Below are 25,672 nucleotides of genomic sequence, written 5' to 3' on the forward strand. Positions count from 1 at the left end.
GGAGGCTGCCTGACTCGACCCCAGCCACAGCCAGGCCAGTGGGGTGGGGGCTGGGTGGTCCTGGCAGAGTCAGCCACTCCCCACCCAACCCCCACTGCCTGGGGAGAGGTGGGGGGATGGCTGAGGGGACTTCCCTGGCCCCTCTCCCCTTTTTTCCTGACCCTGTGGAAGCTGCAGACCCCAACCCCCCGGGAGAGGTGGTAGGGCTAAAAGCACACCCAGGGACCCTCCTGGGAGCTGGGAGAGGCCACGGGGGCAGCTCCAGAGGGTCTGCCCATGGGAACTGCTCTAACCACCTCAGAACCCCACGGGGCCACTTGGAAGGAGGCGCTGGCCCCATGGCCCCCTCCTGAAGAGGAAGTGTGGTTGGAGGGGGGATCTGGGAGGAACTGGCCCCCACCCCACTCCCGCCACGCGGCCTGGCGCAGAGGGGAATTACTCTTCCGTTACTTTACAGCCACAAGGCCCCCATCTCCTGGCTGTGACGTGGCCGGAAGGCCCGGATGCTGGGGGCCCTGCCTCAGCCCTGCAGCTGCCCCCAGGCCTTGCGGGTTCTCGGCCCAGGAAGGACGGACGGGGCCTGCACCAGGTCCGTTCCTTTCCTGCCAGCCTTGGGGGTGGAGGGCACAGCGGGCCTGGGCCGGCCCCTGCCCCTTCAGTCATCTGAGTGAACTCAGGCCAGGGAGGCCCCGTCAGGAGAGGAGCCCCCAGCACGGCCAGGGCCCTGGGTGGACAGATGGTTGAGAACATCAAGGGTGGAGAGTGACTGGGTGGTGGGTGGCTGGAGGGGTGTGAGTGGCTGGCAGGCTGGGTGGGGGCTGGAGGAGCCCTGGGGCGGCTTTTGGCTTTGCTATGGTCTCGCATGTGGCCCTGGGGTGGACCCTGGTCCCTCCAGACCTCGGTTTCCCATTTGTGGGTTGGGGGGTCCATAGCCCGCCCTCCTCCAGGGCCCTGAGAGCCGAGGGAGTCATGCGGGCCTGAGGGGGTTTGTGAGGAGGCAAAGGGAGCGCAGTTTAGGAAGAAGGTCAGTGGGTCCTGCAGATCCAGGGCTGGCCTGCACCGGGAAGGGACGCTGGGGGCCGCGCGGGGCTGGTCCTGGGACCTGGGTCCTGGGTCCTGGCTCAGGGCCTTTCGTCTGTGCCCAGAGAGGCTGACAGCCGGGGGAGGGGGGGGACGCCTGCCAGCTAGGGACTGCTCCCCAGAGGCTGGCTGTCTTTGGGGCTGCAGGCCCATGTGGATCCAGGGGGCCGGGCATTCCCAGGAGAGGCCAGGTCTGGGATTGGGGGAGTGGGTTGAGGCTGCCCGACAGGGGCCGCTGGCCCAGGCTGGGAAAGGGTAGAGAAGGCAGACTGGGAGGCCGAGGGCTGACAGTGGGGTCGGGGCGGGTGTGGCCTTGAACAGCTTTGACCAGCCTCCATTCTTTAGTTTGTGGGGCACCTGTTTTCTGTGAGATAAGCTGCGGGGCCGCCCTCCCTCCCTGCGCCCCTGGGCGTGGCCTGTGTGGCTGTGGGGTGGCAGCGCGCCTCCCTGAGCCTCCCCCGTGGGGGCCCGCGACGCCTCAGCTGGTTGGGGCCGTCCACAGAGCCGGGAGCCTGGACCTGGCTGGTCACGCTGCGTGGCCGCCAGCAGCCGCTCACCCCTGTGAGCCTCGATCTCCTCGTCTGTCGATGAGGGTGACAGTTGTCCCTAGTCCTCGGGGGTCCTGGGCAGCTGAAATGAGGGGACAAGTGTAAACCAGGCAGGGCCCCAGACAGGTGCCCTCCTACGTCCCTCCCCACTGCCTCCAGCCGGGCGGGGGCAGCGAGAAGCCTCCAGGCCCCACCCCAGGCCGCCCCAAAGGACCCTCACGGCGTCTGCCAGGGCTGCCCCCCTCTCCCCCAGGGTTCACACTCGCTGCCCCTCCGCCTTGGCCCCCTGCCCCACCGTGACCCGAGGGGTGGGTCTCGTTGCAGGCAGTGTTAGGTTTGGAGCCATTCAAGAATCCACACAACGCAGCAAGTCAAAGTTTAAGTATAAAGTTTAAGATTTATTAGAGGAAGAAAGCAGGTGGGAGCCAGCAGAAAAGAAAAAAAAAGAGTGGCTCCCGCTCTCTATCTGAGAGCAGCATTTTTTAACAAAAAAAGGAACCCACGTTGGGTCGGGTGTCTGCTGTGGTGTTCTGTGCCTCGACTGGGTGAGTGCCTGTCTAGTTTTGGGCTGATTGGTTGGTAGAATTCTGAGACAATATTCTTTTTAGGAAAGCAGCTGTGTTATCTAGCTGGGGAGAGCAGGCCTTTTTGGTTGTTCATCTTATGGATATATCTGACCTTGCTTTTACCCACCTTTTGGGGCACCACTGTGGCTGGAATAGCCTTGAACAGCCTTCATTCTTTAGTTTATGGGGTGCCTGTTTTCTGTGAGATAAGCAGCAGGGCCCCTGGATCAGACATGCCTTCTGTATGTTAGACTCTTTTTTCTGGGGTCTGACATTCCTGCCTTTTATTTTTAATAAAAAAATTGGTACGGGTTTGGGTTGAGTTTTGGGTTAACGCTTTAACTTAGCTCAAAGCAACCTTTATAGGGGAAAAGGACGTCACACTCATCTCTTAGCTGCTTCCAGCTGGACATGGACGGAGTTGGGAAAGAGTTGCTTTGAACTAAGTTCTAGCATTATTAGATTGCTATTTGGATATCTTCTGCTGGAACCGGCTGGTAGTGAGGCTTTTTGCAGCAGGAGCAGATTTTTGAATTTTCATTGCAGCAGTAGTATGTTTTCGGAGTTTTGCTGGTTGGTTATGGCTGCTATTGACCTATTGATAAATTTAATTAGACATTGTAAGAGATAAGGAGCAAAAAGGAAAATTAATATAAGGATAATTACTGGCCCCTTAAGGGGGAGTAGAATAGCTTGTAGAGGCATAGACAAGAATGAAAGAAAATTTTGAGAGAAAGTTTTATTGAATATTGAATGAAAGAAAAATTGAATATTGCTTACTTAGACTTACTCAGCAATTAAATCCCTCCTTTTAATGAGACATTTTCTTATTTTTAAGAAATAGTATTTTGTGAGCATTTTTTATAAAGGGGGAAGTGAATGGAGGTTTTTTCTTGTAACTGCTTTTTTTGAGCAAGGGTTAATAGGTTCTTATATTAACCTGGAAGATGCTCTGGACATAAACTTATAACATAGGCAACAATTAACACAAACAAGTGACAAGCAGAATAAAGACGATGGTAATAAGGGCTATTTTCTATTTTATGGTAAATTTATTACCCACTTAGAAAATGCATTTAGTTTACTATAATTTTAACATTATTATTATTTTGCATATGATTTAATATTGAAGAGACATTGTTATATTTATTTGATATATATGTGTAGCACTGAATGCTAATGAATGCTCAAGTTTTTCCTGAGCTGCATTGGGTGTTAAGTTTACAATACCACACATGCTGTCCCCTCATAAGAGCAGGCCTTAGTGTTAATTATGTTTTTGGGTTTCAACCACGTCACACTGGCAGTCACAGCTCTGGGAGGTCTCTTCTTTGTACAGTTGTAGTGTAGCATCGTTGGTCCTCTGGTGCGGTCGCAGTTGATTTGTCTGGGGGGGGGGGGGGCGGCCGGTTGCTGAACCCTCGGCTCTCGGCGTTGCTCGGAGGGTACCGGCGGCGGGGGCTCTTTCCCGGAGGCGAGGGCGAGGCGGGGGACTGGGCCCGGTCCCCGGCGGAGGCGTGCAAGGTGTGGAGGGCGGCGAGAAGGAACAGGCAGGACACGGTTCTTTTAAGGATGATGAAACCAAGAGAGCTTTATTTGGCGAGAGCACAAGCTTATATTGGGCGATTAGAGGGCGGGGTAGCTGTAGAGGTCGAAGGCTTGGATTGGTTTAGAGAGGGCGCGGAGGTTGAATGACAAGGGGCGGGAGTAGTTTTGGTAACTGCGCATGCGCACTGACGGTGGGGGAGTTGCTCTGACAATGGGGAGTGTTAGGGGCAAGATAAGGGGGTGGGGAAAAGGTGGTTCCCTCCGGCAAGCCTCCCCTACGGTGGTATTTTGGGTGAGGAAATGGGGCCTGCCTCCGGCTCCACTTTCCCAGGCCTGGGGGGCTGTGGAGGGCGCTGTCGCCCGTGCCCACCACCCTCCCCAGGGGCTGATCAGGTCCCCCAGCCCAGGCCCGCCAAGTCAAAGCACGTAATCAGTGTCCCGCATTTCCCCCTTCTTTTCAAATTAAAGGAAGAAGCTTACCGGAGAGGTCCGCTAAAGGATGAGGGAAGGGGAAGGTTGGGGAGGGGAAAAAGGGTTGACGGTAGCTCAGCAAGGCTGGAGCTCAGCGTTGGTGTGGCACCCGGGTGCTCAACAGGAGCCTTGTTGCTTGCGGGATGGACGAGGATGGGAGGTTTAAAGTTGGAGGTTCAGATAAACTGGAGCTCGAGGTTGGTGTGATGTCCAGGCGATCGAGAAGGGCCTCGCGGTCGGCGGGTTGACCGGTGGCGGTGAGGTTGCGGAGGGTTGGTTGTCATCTTGGAGTAGGGAGCGTCAGAGGTGGCGAGTCGCTGGTACTGGATTTGCACGAACGAGGAAAAAATAGCATCTGTTTGTTTTCTTACAAGTTGGACGATTCTGCGGATAATGCAGGGTCCTAAGGTGAGAGCTAGAATGATCATTAGTAGGGGGCCGAGGAGAGGGAGAAGGTAAGGGAGGAGGGGGGTAAAGATGTGGGACCAATAGCTGGTGGCTTCACGGTCTCTTTTGCGTTGTTCCAGTCCCTCTCGGACCTTTTTTAGGCTGTCCTCGGCGAGACCTGTGGAATTGGCATATACACAGCACTCTTCTCCTAGGGCGGCGCAGAGGCCCCCTTCTTTGAGGAGGAGAAGGTCGAGACCTCGGCGGTTTTGGAGCACTACCTCAGAGAGGGAGTTGACAGAATTTTTAAGATGGGAAATAGCGTCTTGTAGGTGACGAATGTCCTCGTCAACAGCCGCCCGGAGGTGAGTTAGAGCGGAGCCTTGACTGGCTAATGCAGCGATTCCGGTGCCAGCGCCTGCAAGACCTAGGAGGGAGGCAATCGTGAGGACGGTGATGGGCTCTCGCTTTTGCAGTGGGGCAGGAGCTGCAGTTGTTTCCAGGCGGAGGAAGAAGTCTTCCTCGCTGTGGTATAGGACCCTAGGGATGAGGACAATCAAGAGGCAAGTTTCATGAGTTGTATTGAGGGTTTGCACATTAAGGCAGGGGGTAAGTCCTGTAGAGGAGCACAGCCATTGGGAGGAGTTGTGGGGAATAAAAAACTTGGCAGAGCTGCTGGGAGAGGAGTAGTTGGCACAAGCTGTGAGGCTGGGAGAGTTACTTGAGCGAGGACGGATGCACTTTCCTGTAAAGGAGACTGAATGAAAAGTTAGAGGGACGGCAGAGGTATTCCAATTGCATTCCGAGGGGCTGTCCTCTGTGTTTTCTGAAAAGGAGAGGTTGGAGGCAACTGGCTCATACAGGGGGAAGGAGGTGGAGAGGCAAAGCCAACAAGAAGAGGTAAGATTGGGGTTGGAGGAATTCACTGAGGTGAAGGCCGCTTGGATAAGGCCGAGGAGGGGAGAGGAGTAGCGAGAGGAGTAGCGAGAGGGGGTAGAGGAGGTCGGGGTGGTGGGGTTGGCGATGCATTGTTTGCAGCTGAGGTGCGGCTGATTGGAGCTGAGGTGCGGCTGGAGGGCTGTGGAAAAAGGGGGTTCACTCGGACTGGGGTCCAGGCCCAGGTGTACTGTTATCTGGTGCACCAGGTTGCGGAGACGACGGCGTTCTCGTCTCGTGAGACGCGTGGTTGCTGGTGGCGGGCCGGATTGCTCTTCCTGGGATCCAGATTGGTTGTGCTGCATCATCTGGGAAAACACAAGCAAACCCGCGCCCCTGGGCGAGGAGTGGGGAGGGACCCTTCCAGGCATTATACTCTGGGTCCTTCCAGTAGACCATCGGGGCTTGGGTGGGCCTATACGAGGGCCCCCAATGTTTATGTAGGGGCGAAAGCCCTTCCTTATTGAATGTGAGTAGATTAAGGTGAATAAGGGCTGCTATGATAAGGTCCCCTGGAGTTGCCTGGGGGAGCATTGCCCTTTCTTTTTCAATTTGTGTTTTTAAGCGGCGATGGACTGCTTCCACAATGGCTTGCCCCTGTGGATTATAGGGGATGCCGAAATGATGGGTGATGTTATATAATTGAAGAAAGGCCGCAAAGGAGGCACTGCGATAGGCAGGCCCATTGTCCGTTTTTAGGTCCCAGGGAATTCCCATGAAGAGAATTCCTTGTCTCAGGGCCTTGATACAGTGTTTGGCCGTTTCCCCGGCAAGGGGGACTGCATAACACATGGCCGAGAAGGTGTCAATTATTACATGCACATATTTGAGGCGTCCAAAGGACGGAACGTGAGTTACGTCCATTTGCCATCTAGAATTGGGTTTTAGGCCTCGTGGGTTGACTCCCTGAGGTTGCAGGGGGCCAAGCGGCGCAAAGGGCGCACAAGTTGCACAATTGCGGACAAGATGTTTACAGGTATCTAAGGGGAGGCCACATAGATGATGTAACAACGTAGCCGAAAAGTGAAACCTGGAATGCAATAACTTGGCCTGGTTAACAGCATCCCCCGGAGGGGCTGCCGTGTGGGTTAGCATAGCTTGGGTATTCTGAGCTGAGACCGCTTGGTCTACTATACGATTGCCACTAGCCAGGGGCCCCGGAAGGCCTGAATGACTACGAATGTGGCTAATGAACCAAGGATCCTGTCGATGCTCCAGGATGCTTCTGAGGTTAGAAAGTGCTTTATCAATGGCCGAGTCTCCCGGGAAAAAGGTGGAAAACGCGAGGACTCGGCAGACCTGATACGTGTAGAGGCTGTCTGTGAAAATGTTTACTGGGTGGTTGCAGTGGGCGTTTAGCGCGTATGACACCGCCAGAATTTCCCCCACTTGGACTGAATGAAGGTTGACATAACTGAATAGGCGGGGTTCAGGGTGGTCCTGAGAATAAGAGAGGAAGGCGAAACGGGTTTTGGAGGCGTCAGTGAAGACGGTAGTGGCACCCGGGATGGGTGCAGAGGAGGGGAAAGGATGGAAGGGGCTGCGGAAGGGAAGCTTGGCGAGCCCCTGTAACAGTCGATGGCTAGGATAATGGCAGCTGAATTCCCCCTGAAATCCTTCTAAGAGGATTTGCATGTCCGGGTTATCACGTATAAGCAGGCGGGTTTGGCCTGCGTCCAGGGGCCAATTTTTTCCGGCGGCTCTCCAAATACATGAACAGCCAGAGTGACTAGATCTGAAGCTAGGCTGATCCAGAGCCGCACTGCGGGGCAGATTTTCCTAAGCCGGCTTTTAGCAGGGTGCACCCAAAGCAGAGGGCCTGGCACGGGAGTGGGGGTAGGGGCAGCGCTGTCCTAAGGGTTGCCTTGAGGTGTAGAAGGCAGCCAGGGGTTGTTAGTCGGCAGGGTGGGAGGAGTAGCGGCAACTGCCGGTAGCGGCTCCGAGGGGGAGCTTGTCGAAGGGGGAGGCGGAAGTGGGAGGCCCCAAGCGTCGCAAGATGGCGGCGCGGTGGGCGTGGCTAAGACACAAGATGGTGGACTAGCTCCGCCCTGTGAAAGGGCGGGGTCTAAGGCATAAGATGGCGGACTAGCTCCGCCCTGTGAAAGGGCGGGATCTAAGGCATAAGATGGCGGACTAGCTCCGCCCTGTGAAAGGGCGGGGCCTAAGGCGTAAGATGGCGGACTAGCTCCGCCCTGTGAAAGGGCGGGGCCTAAGGCATAAGATGGCGGACTAGCTCCGCCCTGTGAAAGGGCGGGGCCTAAGGCATAAGATGGCGGACTAGCTCCGCCCTGTGAAAGGGCGGGGCCTAAGGCGTAAGATGGCGGACTAGCTCCGCCCTGTGAAAGGGCGGGGCCTAAGGCGTAAGATGGCGGACTAGCTCCGCCCTGTGAAAGGGCGGGGTAAAGCGCATGCGGTTTCTGGCCCAGCTTAGGGCTGACGTCATCACTGGAGCACTTCCTCCCCTCAGTAGAAGAAGAAGGAGGAAGTTCGCCATTTTGGAGCAGTCTGGGGGGGCGGTTGCAAAGAGGCACACGGCGCCAAACAAAGAAACAAAGACACAAAGGACTACAGCAAAGTAATGGAGGGGAAGAGGGAGAGTGTCAGGAGGAATGGGGGTTATAGAAGAAAAGGATGAGAGGCAGCCGGGATAATTGGGGAAGGGAGGAGCGGCTCCGGAGCGGCGAGGGAGAGGCGGCCCCTGACGCGGAGCGGCGAGGGAGAGGCGGCCCCTAACGCGGAGCGGCGAGGGAGAAGCGGCTCCAGACGTGGAGCGGCGAGGGAGAGGCGGCTCCGGGAGCGGCGAGGGAGAGGCGGCCCCTGACGCGGAGCGGCGAGGGAGAGGTGGCTCCTGACGCGGAGCGGCGAGGGAGAGGCGGCTCCGGGAGCGGCGAGGGAGAGGCGGCCCTTACCTTGCAGGCGAGGAGAAGGGGAGCTGGAGAGGCGTCCGGGCGAGCGAGTGGCTCCACTGGACCGCTGCGTGGAGAGGACTTCCAAGTGCAGGTGCCCCACGTTGGGCGCCAGTTGCGGTCGCAGTTGATTTGTCTGCGGGGGGGGGGGGGCGGCCGGTTGCTGAACCCTCGGCTCTCGGCGTTGCTCGGAGGGTACCGGCGGCGGGGGCTCTTTCCCGGAGGCGAGGGCGAGGCGGGGGACTGGGCCCGGTCCCCGGCGGAGGCGTGCAAGGTGTGGAGGGCGGCGAGAAGGAACAGGCAGGACACGGTTCTTTGAGGGTGAAGAAGCCAAGAGAGAGAGAGAGAGCTTTATTTGGCGAGAGCACAAGCTTATATTGGGCGATTAGAGGGCGGGGTAGCTGTAGAGGTCGAAGGCTTGGATTGGTTTAGAGAGGGCGCGGAGGTTGAATGACAAGGGGCGGGAGTAGTTTTGGTAACTGCGCATGCGCACTGACGGTGGGGGAGTTGCTCTGACAATGGGGAGTGTTAGGGGCAAGATAAGGGGGTGGGGAAAAGGTGGTTCCCTCCGGCAAGCCTCCCCTACGGTGGTATTTTGGGTGAGGAAATGGGGCCTGCCTCCGGCCTCACTTTCCCAGGCCCGGGGGGCTGCGGAGGGCGCTGTCGCCCGTGCCCACCACCCTCCCCAGGGGCTGATCAGGTCCCCCAGCCCAGGCCCGCCAAGTCAAAGCACGTAATCAGTGTCCCGCACTCTGGGAAGCAGGACGGTGGGCTCCAGGGTTCCTTTGGGCTGTTCCCCAGCACCCTCGGGCACCATGCAGCAGAGCTAGTCTGGAGGCAATGTTCACCAAAAAGCTTAAGTGATTGAGTCTTTTCTGGCAGGCAGAGGCAAAGGTGTCTGTAGTAAAAGGTGTTTTCAGTAACAGCATGTGCCCATTTACTTCTGGAGCACGTCCATGTCATGTGGTTGACACTTTTATAGTTTTAGGGACCACAGAAATGGGTCTTACCAATAACTCTGACGGGGAGAGAGCATGCAGGCACAGTACTAGGAGCTTGGGTTAAACATGCAAGCACTTTCATTAAAATAGAGGTCTAATTTTTCTTTACATTTTTAGTAGGGTTATGTTAGATAATGGGTAGAACATAATTTATGTACTTGCCTTGCTTCTTTATTAAAAGTGTTTCTTTGTTGTTGAAGATGAAGCTTTGACTTGTAGCTAACTGCAAGCACTTTCAGAGAAGCATCAGAGTAAAACAATGTAACTTACAAGGAAATTTGGCTGTTTTTGTGACAGATAACACTTTAAAATAACTGAAATTATAATTAGCATTACTATATTGTTTGATGTTATGCACATCAGTAAACAAAAGGTTAGAAGTTTTTAATTCTTGTAACATTGTCTAAACATTTCTTGTGCAACTTATAACATATGAATTTAATTATTTTTTAGTAGTTTATATATATATATATATATTTTATTTTAAATTAAAGTTAAGGAAAACACTTAGCTCTTTTAAAAGTGAGAAGACAATATTTTTAAACAACCAAGGACATGATAAAGTTAACATAGAGTACAATAAGTTATTTTGATAGAACGGACTTTTTGCCTTTTACATTGATTATTGAGGAAAACATTTAATAATATTTTACTAAAAAAAGATAATATAGTTTTAAACTTGTTAGAATATTGCTAAATAATTGAAACATTTTAGTTAATGCACCTTGTAATAGTAGTAAACAATTTTTGGCAAGCATTAGTGGAATGTATAGGTGTTACATTGTTTTTCTTAAAAAAAAATACAACGATTTACCTTTGCATGAATTTTGAAATTAGTGAAAGTATTTTGTTTTCTTAGTTTTGTTAAATTTTTATAGCATATTGGCTCTATGAATATGTTGATTACTATATTACTGAACAAGGATGCAGTTACGAATAAGCTTTATAATCTTTTATAACAATTATTAAATTAGAGTATTTGAGAGGGTTTTGCTATTTGCCATTTTATGGCTGCTTTTTATGCCCATCTTTTTATGTGCTTTAAGGTGGCTTCCTTGGTAGGTTTGGGACATATTAGGAGGATATGGGTTAAAGCTTTTGCTTTGTGATTACAAGGAGAAGTTTTGTTTTTGTTTTTGTTTTTGTTTATTACTTGGCAAAGTATTCTATTATTATTATATATTTTTAATGTAGTGTGCTAATTTAATACTGTTAAATATTTGAGGTTTGATGACAAGTTGAGGTGAAGATACTAAGTTCTCTTTATATATGCCAGGTTTATTATAGTGATTACTAAGTCATTGATGGATATATTTATTTGAGGCATGGATAGCTTAGAAAACAAATAATATTTTTATACACTTACAAAGTTTTATTTAATATAAAATGAGTAAACATAGTTTTGTTTACTGGCTAAACAAGGCTGTTAAAGGGACTTTGTGCTAGTGTTATGGGTTTGTTTGTTACACTTTAAACCTGTGGTTTCTGTTAGAAAAGGCCTGAGCCTTATTAGGTCGTCATTTAGCCAATTTGGGTTTCATTAAGTAACCTCCTATTTAAATAAGCGTATAGGGACAGACAATAATTTAAAAGTAAAGAGTGCTTAATACAAGAATTTAAATAAACAATTAAGGACATAATAATGTTAACATAAAGTGCAAGAAGTTATTTTGATAAAAGAGACTTTTTGCATTCTACACTGATTACTCAGAAAAACACTTCTACAACCTTTTATTAAGAAATAACACCTTAATAATTTAAGGAATCTTTTTCTTCATAAAAACAGCAGGAGGCCTTAACATGAGGAGCTTGCAGTATGGTGAGGAATGTTTATATTTTGTGAATTATTAGGCACATACCCACAATATTGAATATTAATTACTGCTTTGGGTGGTGGTTAAAATAATTAATGCTATTTTGTTTTATAAAACCACTTTTTTTTTTTAAGTTTTGAGGTTTTATTGTTAAGTAGTGTTATTACTAGTTTTTACCATTTTTTAACTTTGACCACAGAAATAATTGTTTTCACAAACTTTTTACAGCTTTCTGTACCTATCTTTCAACCTTGACTACAGAAATAAATTTTCCACTTTACAAACTTTCTGTAACTTTTTCTATTTATCTTGGCTTTATCTCACATTCCTGTCTATCCAGGCTTTCTATCCAGGCTTCATCCCACGTTCTTAAATAATCAGTCATTTAGGATAAAGCTACTTTCCTTTTCCCCTTAATTAGAAAAACATTCTTTATACCTTTTATACAACATGCTATTACCACCAAAATCAAACTTGTTAGAATGATGCTAAATATTTTAAAACATTTTAGTTAATGCATTTTGAAACAGTAATAAACAATCTTTTGGCTTTTTTGAAAATGTTTATGGCTTTTAACTGCTTAGCTTGTCTTGGGGTACAAAACTTTTAATATAGGACTTGGAGGATATGAATCATTTGTTTTAGTTATTATAGTAAGACTTTTTACTTTTTATTATTTGGAAATTGTATTTTAGTGTTTTAGGGTGAAACTCTATTAAATATGCTTTTATATTGGAAGGAATAACTGGTTTTTTACCATTAGAACATAAATTATTAGTTGGCATATGAGAACAAGTTTCCTTAGCTGTCTGATGTTTGTAGAGAGAGGGAGTTAAAGTTCTTATTATCAGATTCCTTAGTAGAGATATTATTTTATGACACTCGTTTGACAATTTGCACTTTTGCTGATTTTTTTTTTTTTTTAAATTGTATTAGTTACTTTTGATGCCCTTCCAGCAATTTTAGGTTTTTGCAAGGACCTTTTGACTAGGTTCTTTTTGACTTCTTAATTTTAAAAACTGATAGGCTAGCACATTTACATTATTATTTCTTTTATTTAATTGCTTTGGAAGTCTTGATATTAAAGCAGAGGTGGAAGTTCCACATATTTTTTTTTAACTGTAACTTTTCTTTTAACTTACAGATTTACCCTGGGATCAACTTAATTAGCCTTACTACACAATAGACTAATTGAAACAAAAGAAAGCAAAGTGAGCATAATAAATAAAAGATTACACACTTACCCAGCACAGGGAAAGTCTCAATTGCAAAGCTACCTCAACTCAGATGCATTTGGTGCTTGTCTGCGGCGGGCGTTTCCACCTGAACTTTTAAGTCCCGGTACTCTAGGAAGAATTTCTGGGTAGCTGATAAGCACAGAGCTGAGGGTCTACCTGATGAGACATGGATTAGAGCATTTGAAAACATGGTTTTAAATAGTTAGGCTCACCTGATCGCTCATTAAATAGAGAAATAAGTTTTCTTTTGTTAGGCGAGAGGGAAATTTGTAAGTGAGTGACTTGTGGCTTAAAAAATTATTTTTAATTTTTGGAAACTTCATATCCTTTTTGTTGGAGGTAGTTAAGGAGAGTGATTGTTTTTGTGACAAGGCTTTTGGAGGGACTGCATAGCAGGAGTTTATTTGTATACTGAAGCAGCGTACTAGGATGTAAATTAGTAAATTTAGTATTTGTAGATCAGAGGCTAAACGTTGTTAGGGATGGGGTAGGTTTGTTGATAGTAAAACAGCAGGAGACAGTAATTGAGGCGTTCTCGCCTTATTCATTTATCCTCCGGTTACACCAGGCTTGCACGCTCCGGGTTTGTGCTGCACCCCCCTACCTGGGAGAGGCGGGCTGGAGCGGGAGACGGGAGAGGGGCGCACGGGCGGCGAGGGGCTGCGCGCGGGTGGGGTGAGGTGAGGAGGGGGCGGCGGCGACGGGATGAGAAGGGGGGAAGGAGTTAACGGCAAGGGGAGGGGAGTGGAAGGGGTTAGAGAAGAGTTACAAGGGGATTGATTTGCAGGGTTAAAGAAGCTGCTTAAAGGCTTTTCAGTGTTAACTTTTGAGAGAGGAAAGCAGAAGACTTAGAAGGATTTTTTGTGTGTGTGAAGGAGGAGGATTTGGTAGAAGACAACAGAGTGGCACAACAATAGCCGGGACCAAACAGTTTAGAAAGCTTAAGATTAAAAGCTACAGACCACTTGTCGTTGTGCCAAATAAAATTATTAAGTTCAGCGAAGAATTTCCCAATTGAAAGTGCCATATTCAGGCTAATGTTTTTGTTGTTCTAGAGGATACTGCAGCCAAATTGTATTGGTTCTACTTCCCCTTTTAATTGAAGTTTAAAAACTGAGGGGGTAGATTTAGGAGGAAATTCAGTTTTGGAGCTATTGAAAAGTGACTGTACATTACCTATGATTATTTAAGAAATTTGACAGGCTTGTGGTTTGTTAGGGAACTTTTGCTCATCAGAGGCTTACGGAGATTGCCCGTGGGGAGACCCACAGTTCCCTGCTCCTTTAGAGGCTTACAGAGACCACCCAAAACGTTGCTCAAGTGAGACTAACGGCCCAGACCCATACGACCACCACAACAACAAAGCAGGTGTCCCCAGTTTGCCGTTGGGGGTCAGGAAATGCCTGCAGTCTTTCGCCCAAGGCGTCCCCCGGGTTACTTTGCTGCAACGGGGAAAGACGCTTATGCAGCGTTGGAGAGTTTTGACTGAGCGCTCAGGTTTCCTAGGCTTATGAAGCCGGGTACCGCGTTAAAGCGGCCCGAGACGCCACACTCAGTGGGCCGGGGTGTCCATGGGACACCGAACAAAACTCCCGAAGGGGGCTCTGGGCAGAAAGACATCACTTACCTACCTAGGGCCGAATTAGTTGTACAGATATGAGAGCCGTGAGGGTGAGCCCACATCGCACCAAGGTGGTGTGAGTTGATGGACTCAAGCCGCTGAATGCAGGGAAACCCGAACGGCTGTGTAGTTCAGGGAACGGAGTTGACTGGGAGGCTGCCCCATTGCCCTGAGGGGCCAGGAAACAAACCTCAGTCAGACCTCCGGGGTCTTCGGCACCAAATGTTAGGTTCAGAGCCATTCAAGAATCCACACAACGCAGTGAGTCATGGTTTAAGTAGAGAGTTTAAGTTTTATTAGAGGAAGAAAGCAGGTGGGAGCCATCAGAAAAGAAAGAAAGGAAAAATGGCTCCGGCCCTCTATCTGAGAGCAGCATTTTTTAAAGGAAGAACCCACGTTGGGATGGGAGGGTGTCAGGGGAGAAGGGTGTCCGCTGAGTGCATCCTATGCCTCAGTTGGGTGGGTGCCTCTCAATTTCTAGGCTGATAGGTTGTTAGGATTCTGGCCCATTATTATTCTCAGAAAAGCAGCTGTGTTATCTGCCTAGGGAGAGCAGGCCTTTTCGGTTGTTCGTCTTTTAGACATGTTTGACCTTCCTTTTACCCACCTTTTGGGGTTAGGGAGCCACTGTGGCTGGAATAGCCTTGAACAGCCTTCATTCTTTAGTTTATGGGGCTCCTGTTTTCTGTGAGATAAGCAGCAGGGCCCGTGGATCAGACATTTCCTTCTATATGTTAGACTCTTTTTTCTGGGGTCTGACACATTTGATTAGGACTGTATTCAACCTTGCCACATTATTTATGACTTCTCTGTGATTAAAGTAACAGCTGCAGCTAAGAAGGTTGAGAAGCCTTTCTGCTTTCTTGAAAACATTCACAGCTTTTTTAACTGCTTAGTTTCTCCTTCAGTATAATTTTCTAACATGGGACTTGAAGGACATGACTCATCTGTCCCAGTTATTATAGTGAGGCCCTTCCACTTTTTATCATTTGGAAATTGTAAAGTTCTGTTAAATATGCTTCTGTATCAGAAGGAATAACTGGTTCTTCACCATCAGAACAGAAAACGTGAAAGCAGCATAGAGAGAAGATGTCAGCATCCTCATCAGATTCCTCAGGAGAGAGATTATCCTGTGATGATGGGTGGGTGGGTGGGTGATGGATGGGTAGATGAAGGGGTTGGTGAAGTTGCTCCTCCTGAGGGGATCCTGACCCTGAGCCGGCTCCTGGGTTGACCTCTACCTGGGGCTCCCATGTGCTCTGTAGCCCCCCTTGGGGCTTAGGCAGCTGAGGTGTGGTCGCCCTGGGACGGGAGCCCCCGCGTCAGGCTGCCTTCCCTGGAGCTCCGACTCGCCCCCACCCCGTCGCCGCGGTGGTCCTGGCCTGAGGCCGCAGGGTCAGCCTCACCTCCCAGGAGACTTGAACCCAAACAAGCTCCTCGAGGACCTCCGGGGCCTGGAGGGTGTTACTCAGTGACCCTCCCAGGGCTCGCTGCTGATTGGACGGTGCCCTGGGGAGGGGAGAGGGGCCGTTGTCACGGTCACCCATGGAGACCGGGTGGTGGCTTGGACAAGGCCAGGGTGGGGAGGTTGTTCTCGGCAGACACCTGGGGGGTGAGATCCTGGGGACTTCGTCATCTTCATCAAGCTCACTGTCCCCCCTTCCCTGGGGCCCCTGGAGGGGGCATCTCACCTGCCCCCAGCACGTGCTGCCTAAGACACTGCCTCAGCTGCTCCCCGAGTCACACCCCAGTCCCTGTCCCCCAATCCATGGCCCCAACTCTTCAGCCTGGGAGTGCTGGGGGCTCAGTCACTGGCTCCGTTACTCTGGGATGGGAATAACTTAGAGGAAGCCCTGCATCCACTAGTCCAGAAACACTGAGGGGGTCGCGTGGGCTCCAGGGTAGGGAGGCAGGTGGGCCCCTCGCTCATCCAGAGGTGGTGCTGGGCTCAGCCCGGGGCTCCCCTCGGCACCTGGGGGCCAGAAGTCCCTGCCCAACACCGTTGGAGGCCCCTGGGGTGGGCCATGCACCCCCCACCCTGCCCCCCTTCCCCCAGCTCTCCTGGGCCAGGCTGGCCGGGCAGCAAGTAGGGGGTGCCTGGGCCCCGTGGTGACCAAGACCTGGACAGACACTGGCCGCACTGCTGACCTCCGGCCCCTCCGGGCCTCCCCCATGACCAGACCCTCCAAGCCGCACAGCCCCCCACCCTGAGATGAGGCGCCCGGGGCTGTCCCCCTCCCTACCCACATCCCTGTCCCGGCGGTATTTTCTGTAATGACCAAGGGTCGGTTTTGTAATAATGAATACTTATTATAGACACCGCGTCACAGCCACCTATGAAGAGCCAGGCAGGGAACCGAGCGGGAGAGAACTTGCCGTCCACGAGGCCAGAGAGGGAAACCCTCGCCCACGGCGCCATGACCAGCGAGGCCGGGGCTGTCACCAAGGCCCCAGGGCTGAGCTGGGCAGGACCAGAGGTGATGGGCAGGTGGGGTGCAGGGCGGGGGCTCCTGCGCCAGGGTCTCTGCTGGACGAGGCGAGTGGGGGTGACAGGCAGGCGGGAACCAGGAGGAGGGAGTGGCTGGACGCTGTCACCGGCCACCGCGTGTTGTGACCCTGTCACGGGCTTTCGTCTCTGTGCCCAGCCGGGGCCAGGCCAGGTTCCTCCGTGCATGGAGGGGGAGGACATGCATGCGGTCACCCCTCGTCATCAGGTCTCCCCAGCATGGGCTCTGGGGTGGGGGAGCTCAGGGCACCCAGGCCTCACTGCTCGCTGGGCCTGAGGGCAGGGCAGAGATGTCCCAGGGGGACTTACCCAGGAGGGCCGCGCGCACCCAGCTGGGTAAACAGAACCAGAGGAGGGGCAGAGGGGCACTGGGCCGGGGGGCACGGGGGTGTGAGGGGCCTGGGAGCAGAGGGGCATGGGGGCAGAGAGGTGCTGGGGCGGAGGGTCCGGGGCCGCCCGGGCCTGCCTGCTCCACCGGTTTCCACTCTGCAGGAGGAACAGCACGCTCCTGGCGTGTCACGGCAGAGGGTAGGGGGTCTGCTGTGGTGTCCATGGGGGAGCAGAGCCCACCCACCAACCAGCCCGGGCCCCTGGGGACTGGGGCTCAGTCATCGCCCTGCAGCCTGCTCCTGGCTCCCCTGACAGCCAAACCCGGGGCCACCCACCTCCTCCCCTACCCCTGGAGCCCACACCCGACCCCGTCCTGCCCGGTCCAGCTCCTCCAGGCCCTAGAAGTGTCCAGGCCGCTCCTGCCGGCGGGGCCCTGCCCCACACCTGCTCCTGCTCCGTGACCCTTCGCGCCGACCCACCCCGCACCCCCCGGGCCCCGCCCACTCTCCTCATCAACCCCCACTTGGCTCCAGGCTCCTCCCCTTCCCCGGAGACCCAGAGGCCCTCAGGATTCAGCCCAGGACCCCAAGGCAGGGCGTTTGGGGCCTCCCGACCTGTCTGCCTCCCAAAGACTCACCCCCACCTCACTGGCTGGGACCCCTCCTCCTTCCCTGGGAGCCGCCCTGATCCCAGACCTGCCCGGCCAGCCCTGGAAGGGACAACGTGGTGACGGCCCCCCTTCCTTTCCCCACGCAGACACCCCTGAAGCCCCCTCCTCAGCCAGTGGGGATTGAACGCCCACCATGCACCTGTGGACGCCTCCTGACCCTTCCAGGCCCCGAGCAGCCGACGCCTCAGCCTGGGGTCTGTTCCTCTCCGCCTTATCTCTGTCCACATGGCCCTGAGTTTCCCCCCAGCCCACTCGGCAGCTCTTCTGTCCGAGGGTGCAGGTGGGATGTCGGGATCTGCTCCCCTAGGCCCTCCCCTGCACCCCCATATTCTCACCCCATTCCTCAGCAAAATGAGGCCTGATTCGCAGGGCTCCCTGAGACGGAGATGCCCCAGGGCCTCGAGGTGCCCTCCAGGGGCTTCATGCAGGGCGCTGGGGAAGGCAGTGGGAGCACAGCCCAGGATGAGTCAGGGGAAGGCACCAGAGGACTCGGGTCCTGGGGGGGGTCTTAGGACAGGTACAGGTTCCCAGAGGTGGCACTCAGTGAATGAGGTCATGATCAAGGACAGGGTTCCAAAGTTTGGTTTGGGATCTGATCTCAAACATAGCCTGCCCTGGGCACAAAACAAACCCCTTCCCCCCTCCCTGGCTGAACCCTTTTCCTGGTCACGCACCGAACCCAGGCTCCAGTCACAGACAGAGCCCTGGACTCTGATCAGATTTAGCACTGATTCCTGGTCACAGGCTGAGCCCTGATCCCTGGTCACAAGCTGAGTCTTGATCCCTGATCACAGGCTGAACCCTGATCCTTGGTCGTGGATAGGCAAGATTCCCAGTCTTGGACGAGGGGGCCAGTTGTGGAGTATACATGTTTGTGTGTTTATGTGTGTCCCCACCTGCGTCTGTGCCTGTGTGCATGTGTGTCTGCATGTGTGCGTGCAGGTTTCCCTTGTGCCCATGAGTGTATGTCTATGCACGTCTGTTTGCATACGTCCCTGTGTGCATGTCTGCGTATGTGTGCACGTGTGTGTGCTTGCCTGTGGGTGCTGGGTCTCAACCCACTCTCAGACTGAGTCAGCCCATCCTGGGGACTAAAGGCCTGACGATGGTCCAAGAAGATGGCCTGGGGTCTCTGGCACTGGCCCACAGCCAAAGTGAAGTGACAGCCCCTCTGCCCTGGGAATCTGCAAGGATGAGGCTTGCCGAGAGCCGGGGTCCAGGGAGGGATTTCTGGAGGGGGCCTGGGGAAGAGGCTGCAGGCACACATGACCTGCACCCCCCTGCTGCTCCCAGTAGCCCTCCACCATGCGGGGCCGGGGAGCGGGTGGGTGCTTCATGTGGTGGCCCCAGATCCCACCTGGGACCTTCCTCCTGTCTGGGTTACCCCCAGATCTTCCCCGTCATGCAGGGTGGGGTCCTCCAGCCTGCGGTGCCCTGTCTGTGTTGGGCTAGAGGCAGAGCCCTGCCCCAGGCCCAGCCTCCATCCCTGCCTGTGGAATGGCGCTTAAACCACACCACAGGGAGACAGAGCAAGAGACAGACAGACAGACAGGGAACCAGAGTGTGGACATACAGACCAGGCCCCAGGGGAGAGAGACGGACCCAGGCTCAGGTCAGCTCTGCAGAGCGAGGGGAGAGAAGGAGGAGCAGCTCGAGAGAGAGCCAGGGAGGCCCATAGTCCCAGACAGGAGGGCAGAGGGACAGACAGACCCACGCTGTGAGACGGAGCCTCATGGAGATTCAGAAACGGGGCAGCAGCGAGACAAGACGGGCAGGGACAGCCAGGGACGGGGTGCAGGAGGGCCTTCTCCGGCCCCAGGGGCCGTCTCCACCCAGAAAGGAGAGTCGGAGGCCGGGGCAGGCTGGCAGCTTACTTGGGGCACGGGGGGCGGGAGGGGACACTGCACAGGGGGGTGGGGGGTGGCCGGGGCTCCCGGGGCCCTAGAGCCCAAGGCCCAGGAGGGGGACCAGCGTGAGGGCCAGTGCCAGGCCGCCAGGGCCGCCCAGGCCGGGGGCCCCATCCACGTTGCACAGGTCTGTGTTGCAGCAGGATACGGGCCGAATCTGTCCGAGGCCATCCACGTTCGAGGGCTGACACTTGTTAGCGCAGGACCTGGTCACCAGGGAGTCCCCCAGGAACGGGTACGCTGCAGGGCCGCAGGGAGGGCCAGCGGTCAGCTCCTCAGCTGCCCCCAACCCCTGCGCGAGGCCACTGCGGGCCGGCCAGTCCCTCCCGGGCCCAGTGCACCCTCCTGCGTCCTGCCTACGCCAAGCGGGGCTGAGGCCACCAGGTGCTAGAGAGCACATGGCACCTTGGGGGGGGGACGGGAGGGCTGGAGGCGGGGAGGGAGGGAGAAGAGGGGCGGCAGGGGAGGCTCAGCCGTGCATTCCGAGAGCCTTAGCCGGAAGGAACAAGGCAGGGCCTGTGCCCAGCGCCCAGGAGCTAAGCTGCCTGGTGATGACTCCGCTCGGGGGCGTCTGACCCAGGGGCCCCAGCCCCCCGCGCCCACTGACCGAGCTCCGGGGAGTAGAGTGTGGTCTTGCACATGGTCTCGTTGGCCTTGCAGGTGGTGACGGTGACACAGTCGGTCACACTCGTGGGATCGTGGCATGTGTAGCATCGTATGGCTGTGGCTGGGCGGGAAGTGATGAGGTGGGGGGTCAGGCAGGGCCACCCCACAAGCCCCAGAGACAGTCTGAGTGGGGAGGCCCAGTCTGAGGGGCCATTGCTGCCAGCCAGGGTCCAGGTGTCCACTGGCCAAAATCGGGGAGGAGAGGAGAGCTGGGAAGGCAAAGTGCACCGCTGCGAGCAGGGTGAAAGCAGGCATGGAAGTGAGCCGAGACCCGGGAAACAGGCACTGTGGGAAGGGAGGGCCTGGAGGCTGGGGGCCATTTACACCCAGTGTCCTCGGTGAGCCGCAGGCACCCAAAGGGCAGGGCCGCAGAGGGGAGAGAAGTGTGGTGTGCGGGGCGGCCGGGCTGGGTGCCAGCAGGTGCTGGAGGCGGGAGCCTGGGCTCCCAGAGGGCCAAGGATGGGGACGGGGACACCAGGCTGCCCCCACTGGCCCGAGCGTCCAGGCCACAGGCCCTGCCGGCCCGGCGATGAGGGGAGGCACTGACCCTCCCGGCCTGACCGCCACTTCCCTCTGTGGGAAATGGGCGGAACCTCTGGCCCTGCCACTCGGCCAAGTTCCTGCTCTGGTTGAGTGGGGGACCCCAGGGGCCAACTGCTCTCTCAGGGCCCATGTCCTGTAGTCACCCCACCCCCAGAGACACTGGGTTTCCCTCCCTCCCCCAGCCCAGCCCCCAGCCCCCGTCCCCAGCCCCTCGGGGTCTCCCCAGGGCCCCTCCTGAGCCCCTGGCCGCAGCCCACACCTGACCTCACACTGTGGTCCTGGGAGCGTGGAAAGCCCCAGGCTCCTGTCGGGGGCTGTGGGTTAGGGGTGTCCAGTCCCCAGAGCCCCCAAGGCCTGTGCCACTGGCTTCCGGCCCCCGGAGCCGGCCTCCTCCCCGTCCCTGGGCCCGCGCCCTCCTGGTGCCCCTCACCGAGTGCCCCGCAGGCGGCCAGCACGAGTGCCAGGAGCGCCAGCCGCGTCGGCTGCATGGTGGGTCACCAGCCCCTGCCGTCTCCGCTCCGCGCTCGCCCCAGCCTGGCCTCGGCGTCCGCGGCGGCTCCTGTGCGGCCTGACTGGTCTGCTCGGCGGCTTAACGGGGTCTGTCCGGAGTCCCGGAGGGAGGGTGGAGGTGCGGACCCACCCCCTGTGCCGCCGGGGCCCTCCCTGCACCCCACCCCTCCCGACCTGGGGCTCCCTCCCAGCTCCAATTTGACAGCCCGTTTCCCAACTCATACTCCTCCCCACCCTGCCCTAATTTTCTGGGGCCTTTGCCACCTCCTCTTGACACCCCCCTCTCCCCCCCACGTTTTGGGGGACCCTCCCCTGACCCTACAGCACCTGCTGCCTGGGGCTCTTTGCCGTCCTCCCTCTGCCCCTTGGCCTGCAACTGGGCTCTGCGATGTCCACCAGCCCAGGGGGGCAGGCTCTTTGGCAGGGGCTTGTCCAGGGCCCCCCTGACGGCAGTGGAAGGTGTGAGTGGGGGTTCTCACGGGGCCCCGGTTCCTGCACCCCTGTCCCTCATCCTGCCTCCAGGAAAGGAGGACAGGGATTCGTGGTCTAGGGCTCTGGGTTCGAACCCTGGCCCCACGCCTCAACTCCCAGGGCTCCCGGAGTGGCCGCAGGTGGCAGTGGTGGGGTGGGGGGGATTGCCATCAGGGTGGCCGGCCCCAAAGTTGGCCTGGTGGCTTGGTGGGACAGTGACCAGGGCACGAGCTGGGTCCTCAGGAGAGGTCCTGGACGGAGCCTGCCTGGGGGGGACTTGGGCATTAACCCCCTGCAGGGGCCACGGCTGCCCAGATCACCTGGCCCCACAGAGGACACTGAGGGGAAGTTCCTGGCCCAAGGCTACACAGAGGAGGCCGGGGTGGGTTTGGGGGGGCCTTGGGGGCCCTGGAGCCGGGTCTCCAGCAGGCACGGGCCACTGTCTTGGGGAGCTGTGCCCGGACTCCTCTTCTAGAATGGCTACACCCCCTTCTGGACCTCGTCCCCGCTGTTCTCACTGCTGTGCTCCCTGTGTCTCCAGGGGGTGAAATGCCGCCCGGGAGCCCCCCTTCCCGTGGCCCTTTATGGCCCCTGGGCTTTCCTCTGGGTCAGCTCCACTTGGGGTCTGGTCTTGGCACCCAGCCAGCTGGGAGGAGCTGGGTGTGACTGGAGGGGTGCAGGAGGGGCAGGGGCTCTCTGCAAGCCCCAGCATTGCCAGCGATTTCCCCACGGGGCCAGCTTCCCCGCCGCCCCCTGCGGCTGTGCCCGGCTGCCAGATGAGAGAGGCAGGGACTGAGGCTCGGGGCAGCTCCCCTTACTTGCGACCACTCCGGGGGGCTGGGGAGGCCAAGGCAACTCCAGACCTGCCTGGTTTGGGGCCGCGCCCTGCAGAGCCAGTTAAGCTAATTGGATTAGACGCCCACAGGCACGCCCTGACGCCCGGGCCACTCCAGCACCCTGTTCCCCTGCCCGGCCCACCCTGGGCCTCCACCCAGACACGCCTGGCCCCAGGCCCTCGGCCTCCCGGTGCCCCTGCCTGAACCCCCGGGGGCCAGGCTGAGCCTTTCTGCAAACAGCAGCACCTGCTAGGCGTGGGAAGGCGCGAGCCCCGCCCGGCCTGGACGGCCAGGGTCACGCACCTCAACAGCGTCCGCCCACCGCAGTGGACAAACAAAGCTGCTTGGCCATCAGCCCTGGTATTCAAGATTGTTTGTTACCAGGGCAAACCTGAACGTGGCTGATGTGGCATCTCCAGCCCGACGTCCTGGTGGTTGCGGAGACGATGAAAATCCTTGTGGGCTCTGCTCTCTGCTCCTAGAGGCCACCCCATCCCCTCGCCCTCACCAGGCCCCAAGTCCCCCCGGCTGCACCTTGAACAACGTGGTTCAAGCAGTAAACCCCGGCCGGTCACGACTCTCCAAGCTCTCCAGCTCGACTGAGGCAGCCCCGTCTCCCGGTGCTTTCTCTTTCCTTCTTCCGGCTCCGACAGTGAATTCCAGCCACCCTCAGGCCGCCACAGCCTCGCCTTTAATGGCTGCCCCATCTCAGGGTCATTTGGTAGCTGATCTGTCCCTGCCTTCCAGGAACTACCAGTAGCTGGGACCCTGAGTGGCCGGAGAACCCACCCCAGAGCCCTGGCATCCGGGAGGTCCAGGGGCAGGGAGTAGCAGCCACTGAAAGTTTCAGAAAAAAGGTTTATTGCAGGGTTAGTTTTTTATAACCAGGCCTGAGGGCTGGAGGAGCGGCTCTTCCACTAGTCAGGGAGGGGGAGGCTCCCCAGCCCCCAGGTCTGCAGGGGCACCCCTGCAAGCTGAGGTCGAGGAGAGCACAGCCCCCGGGACCACCTCTCGACCCCTGAAAGCTGGAGCTGGACAAGGAGGGGGTCAGAAAGTGCCAGGACCTCAGGCTTTGGCTGCAGCAGAAACGGCCCCAGCAGACAGGCGGCCCTTCCCTGGGCCTGGCTGCCACGGGGTACGGGAAGCTACGGAGCTCTGCTTCCCAGTCCCTGCAGTCCAGGGAGACGCCCCGAAGGCGGAGGGGATGGATGCTGCGGCCCCTCCACCCCACAGACAGGGGCCTCTGCGGGCAGTGAGGGGCGCCCGGCCCCGGCCAGGGGAGTCCTGCCTTGGGTGTTTTTGCCGTCTGCTCCTTGGGGCTCCTCTCCCCACCTTCTCCTTTCTTGCTGGCTGCCCCCACATTCTGTGCTGTGGGCCTGTGCTTTGAGGATGGCGTCCCCAAACCCCGTGTGAGAAGCGGTGGCCAAGCTAGGGGCTGTTTCCAATCACCTTCACTTGCAAGGGCCTCTCTCCTGTCCTGGGGCAGCCGTGATGGAGGGCTAATGTCCACAGAAGCTGATTCTCTCCCGGCTCCGAGACTGCGAGCCAGGGATCATGGCGTCACAGGGCCACGCTCCCTCGGGAGGCTCAGGGAGGGGCCTTCCGGCCACCCCGGCTCCTGGCAGCCACGTGCCCACAACCCGTGGCGCCAACCCCGTCCTCGTGTGGCCTTCTCCATCTGCGCCCCTGAGCGCCCATCCTGTTGGCTCAAGGCCCCCTCAGCTCCCACATGGCCTCGCGTTCCCTCTGCACTGGCCCCACTTCCAGGTAAGGCCACCTTTGGAGGCTGGGGGCTGGGACTTCAGCTCGTCTTTGGGGGACACAGCTCAGCCCCTCACACAGCCTCACGCCTTTCGGTCAGGTCTGCCAAGCCCCATGCGCTGCCCTCTCCCGTGGTTCACGTCGGGGACACCGACCCTCAGCCGCCTGCCTTCGGGGTGGTCTCCTCTGGGCTGAGTTGGGTGGTCTCCTCCAGGATGACTCTGCCGCCCTGGATGGCCTGGGCATGCCCCCCCGGGCCCCTCGCCCACTGCGCCCCGTGGGCGTCGAAACCAGCCTTTCTATGCTGGGGAGGAAGTGGGTGCACTGGCAGCCCGACAGGTGATCCCCTGGAAAGAGGCTTCTCCCTAAGCAGCCGCTGTGACCAGCTTCTTCCGTGTCCTTCCGGAAAGACTCCACCTCCGATGTGCCCTGGTGCACTGACGTTTCCCCTACCGATGGGCGCTGGGGCTGCAGGTGTGTGCTGGAAACACACCGCATGGACGTCCTCCGGCTGCACACACGTCTCCAGCCATCGGGCCTGGACGGGTCGGGACCCTGCTTGGCCACGCCGAGGACCAAAGCCACCTCCCCACGTGCTCACCGTCCGCCTTAGCCAGACGCTTGACCCCCTGCCCACGTCACCACAGCCTGGCTCTCCCAGGAGACTCTGGTCCCGGAGGATAAAGTACAAAAGTCTTCATGTTTCATTCCAGACATTCCAGACACGTCCCCAGAGATCCACGACGCTTCAACAGAATGACAGCTTACACCCCAAGGTGGGTTCCTCAGGGCCCCCGAAGATCTGTCCCCCGGAAGCTGCAGATGGACTTAAGTTAAGGGTCCTGGATTAGTGTGGGCCCCAGATCCTGGGACAAGTGTCCTGGTGAGAGAAGAGCAGTCGAGAGGACAGACTGAGAAGGCCGCGTGGGGCCGGAAGCCATGTGGGGCCGGAGGCAGAGGTTGCAGGGGCGCGTCCACAAGCCCAGGGGCGTGGAGCACAGCTGGTGTCCCCAGAGGCCGGGCGAGGCCTTCAGCGGGAACCCACTGGGTGACACCTGGAGTTTGGATTCCTGCTCCAGAGCTGAGGGAATAAATCTCTGTTGCTCTAAGCCCCCTGGTCTGTGGTAATTTGCTATGACGGCCCCAGGACCCTCAGACCCCAAGACTCGGAGGCCCTCACCAAGTCCTTGCTGCCCCCAGACCTGCACTCTCGTCTCGGGGTCCCCGCCCGGTCCCAACCCAGCTCCACTCACAAGGACCCACCTTATCCCCAGCTCTGCTCCGAGGGCCACGGGGGCCCTGCTGGGAGGAACACTCCCTCCCAGGCGAAAAGATGCTCGCTCTGGCTTGTCCATG

At 56.2% G+C, this 25,672-nt stretch overlaps 2 protein-coding genes and 1 long non-coding RNA gene across 7 annotated transcripts; 1 reads left to right on the plus strand and 2 right to left on the minus strand.

The window, feature by feature from the left end:
- The first annotated feature begins 27 nt into the window (after positions 1 to 27).
- Positions 28 to 25,425, plus strand: LOC119509654 (SR-related and CTD-associated factor 4-like). 5 transcript variants are annotated; one of them, XM_037803652.1, is made up of 6 exons: positions 57 to 108; positions 458 to 589; positions 16,433 to 16,604; positions 17,709 to 17,816; positions 24,068 to 24,322; positions 24,417 to 25,425. In XM_037803652.1, exons 2-6 carry the CDS (start codon positions 504 to 506, stop codon positions 24,657 to 24,659), a joined length of 864 nt encoding a protein of 287 aa, XP_037659580.1. In that variant the 5' UTR covers positions 57 to 108; positions 458 to 503; the 3' UTR covers positions 24,660 to 25,425. The 5 variants fall into 5 exon arrangements, with proteins under 5 accessions (XP_037659579.1, XP_037659578.1, XP_037659580.1 ...); XM_037803651.1 differs by having other exon boundaries at positions 28 to 589; XM_037803650.1 differs by having other exon boundaries at positions 28 to 589; positions 22,940 to 25,425.
- LOC119509668 lies at positions 2,422 to 14,188 on the minus strand. The gene is made up of 3 exons (XR_005211741.1): positions 14,123 to 14,188; positions 12,502 to 12,651; positions 2,422 to 2,789 (listed from the first exon to the last, which is right to left on the minus strand). It is a non-coding gene; the product is annotated as an uncharacterized LOC119509668 (long non-coding RNA).
- LOC119509663 (ly6/PLAUR domain-containing protein 2-like) lies at positions 19,185 to 21,664 on the minus strand. The gene is made up of 4 exons (XM_037803668.1): positions 21,576 to 21,664; positions 21,169 to 21,297; positions 20,137 to 20,256; positions 19,185 to 19,769 (listed from the first exon to the last, which is right to left on the minus strand). Exons 2-4 carry the CDS (start codon positions 21,224 to 21,226, stop codon positions 19,564 to 19,566), a joined length of 384 nt encoding a protein of 127 aa, XP_037659596.1. The 5' UTR covers positions 21,227 to 21,297; positions 21,576 to 21,664; the 3' UTR covers positions 19,185 to 19,563.
- Positions 25,426 to 25,672: the final 247 nt, after the last annotated feature.

Source organism: Choloepus didactylus, chromosome 14, assembly GCF_015220235.1.
Source record: "Choloepus didactylus isolate mChoDid1 chromosome 14, mChoDid1.pri, whole genome shotgun sequence".
NCBI classification, from domain to species: Eukaryota; Metazoa; Chordata; class Mammalia; order Pilosa; family Megalonychidae; genus Choloepus; species Choloepus didactylus.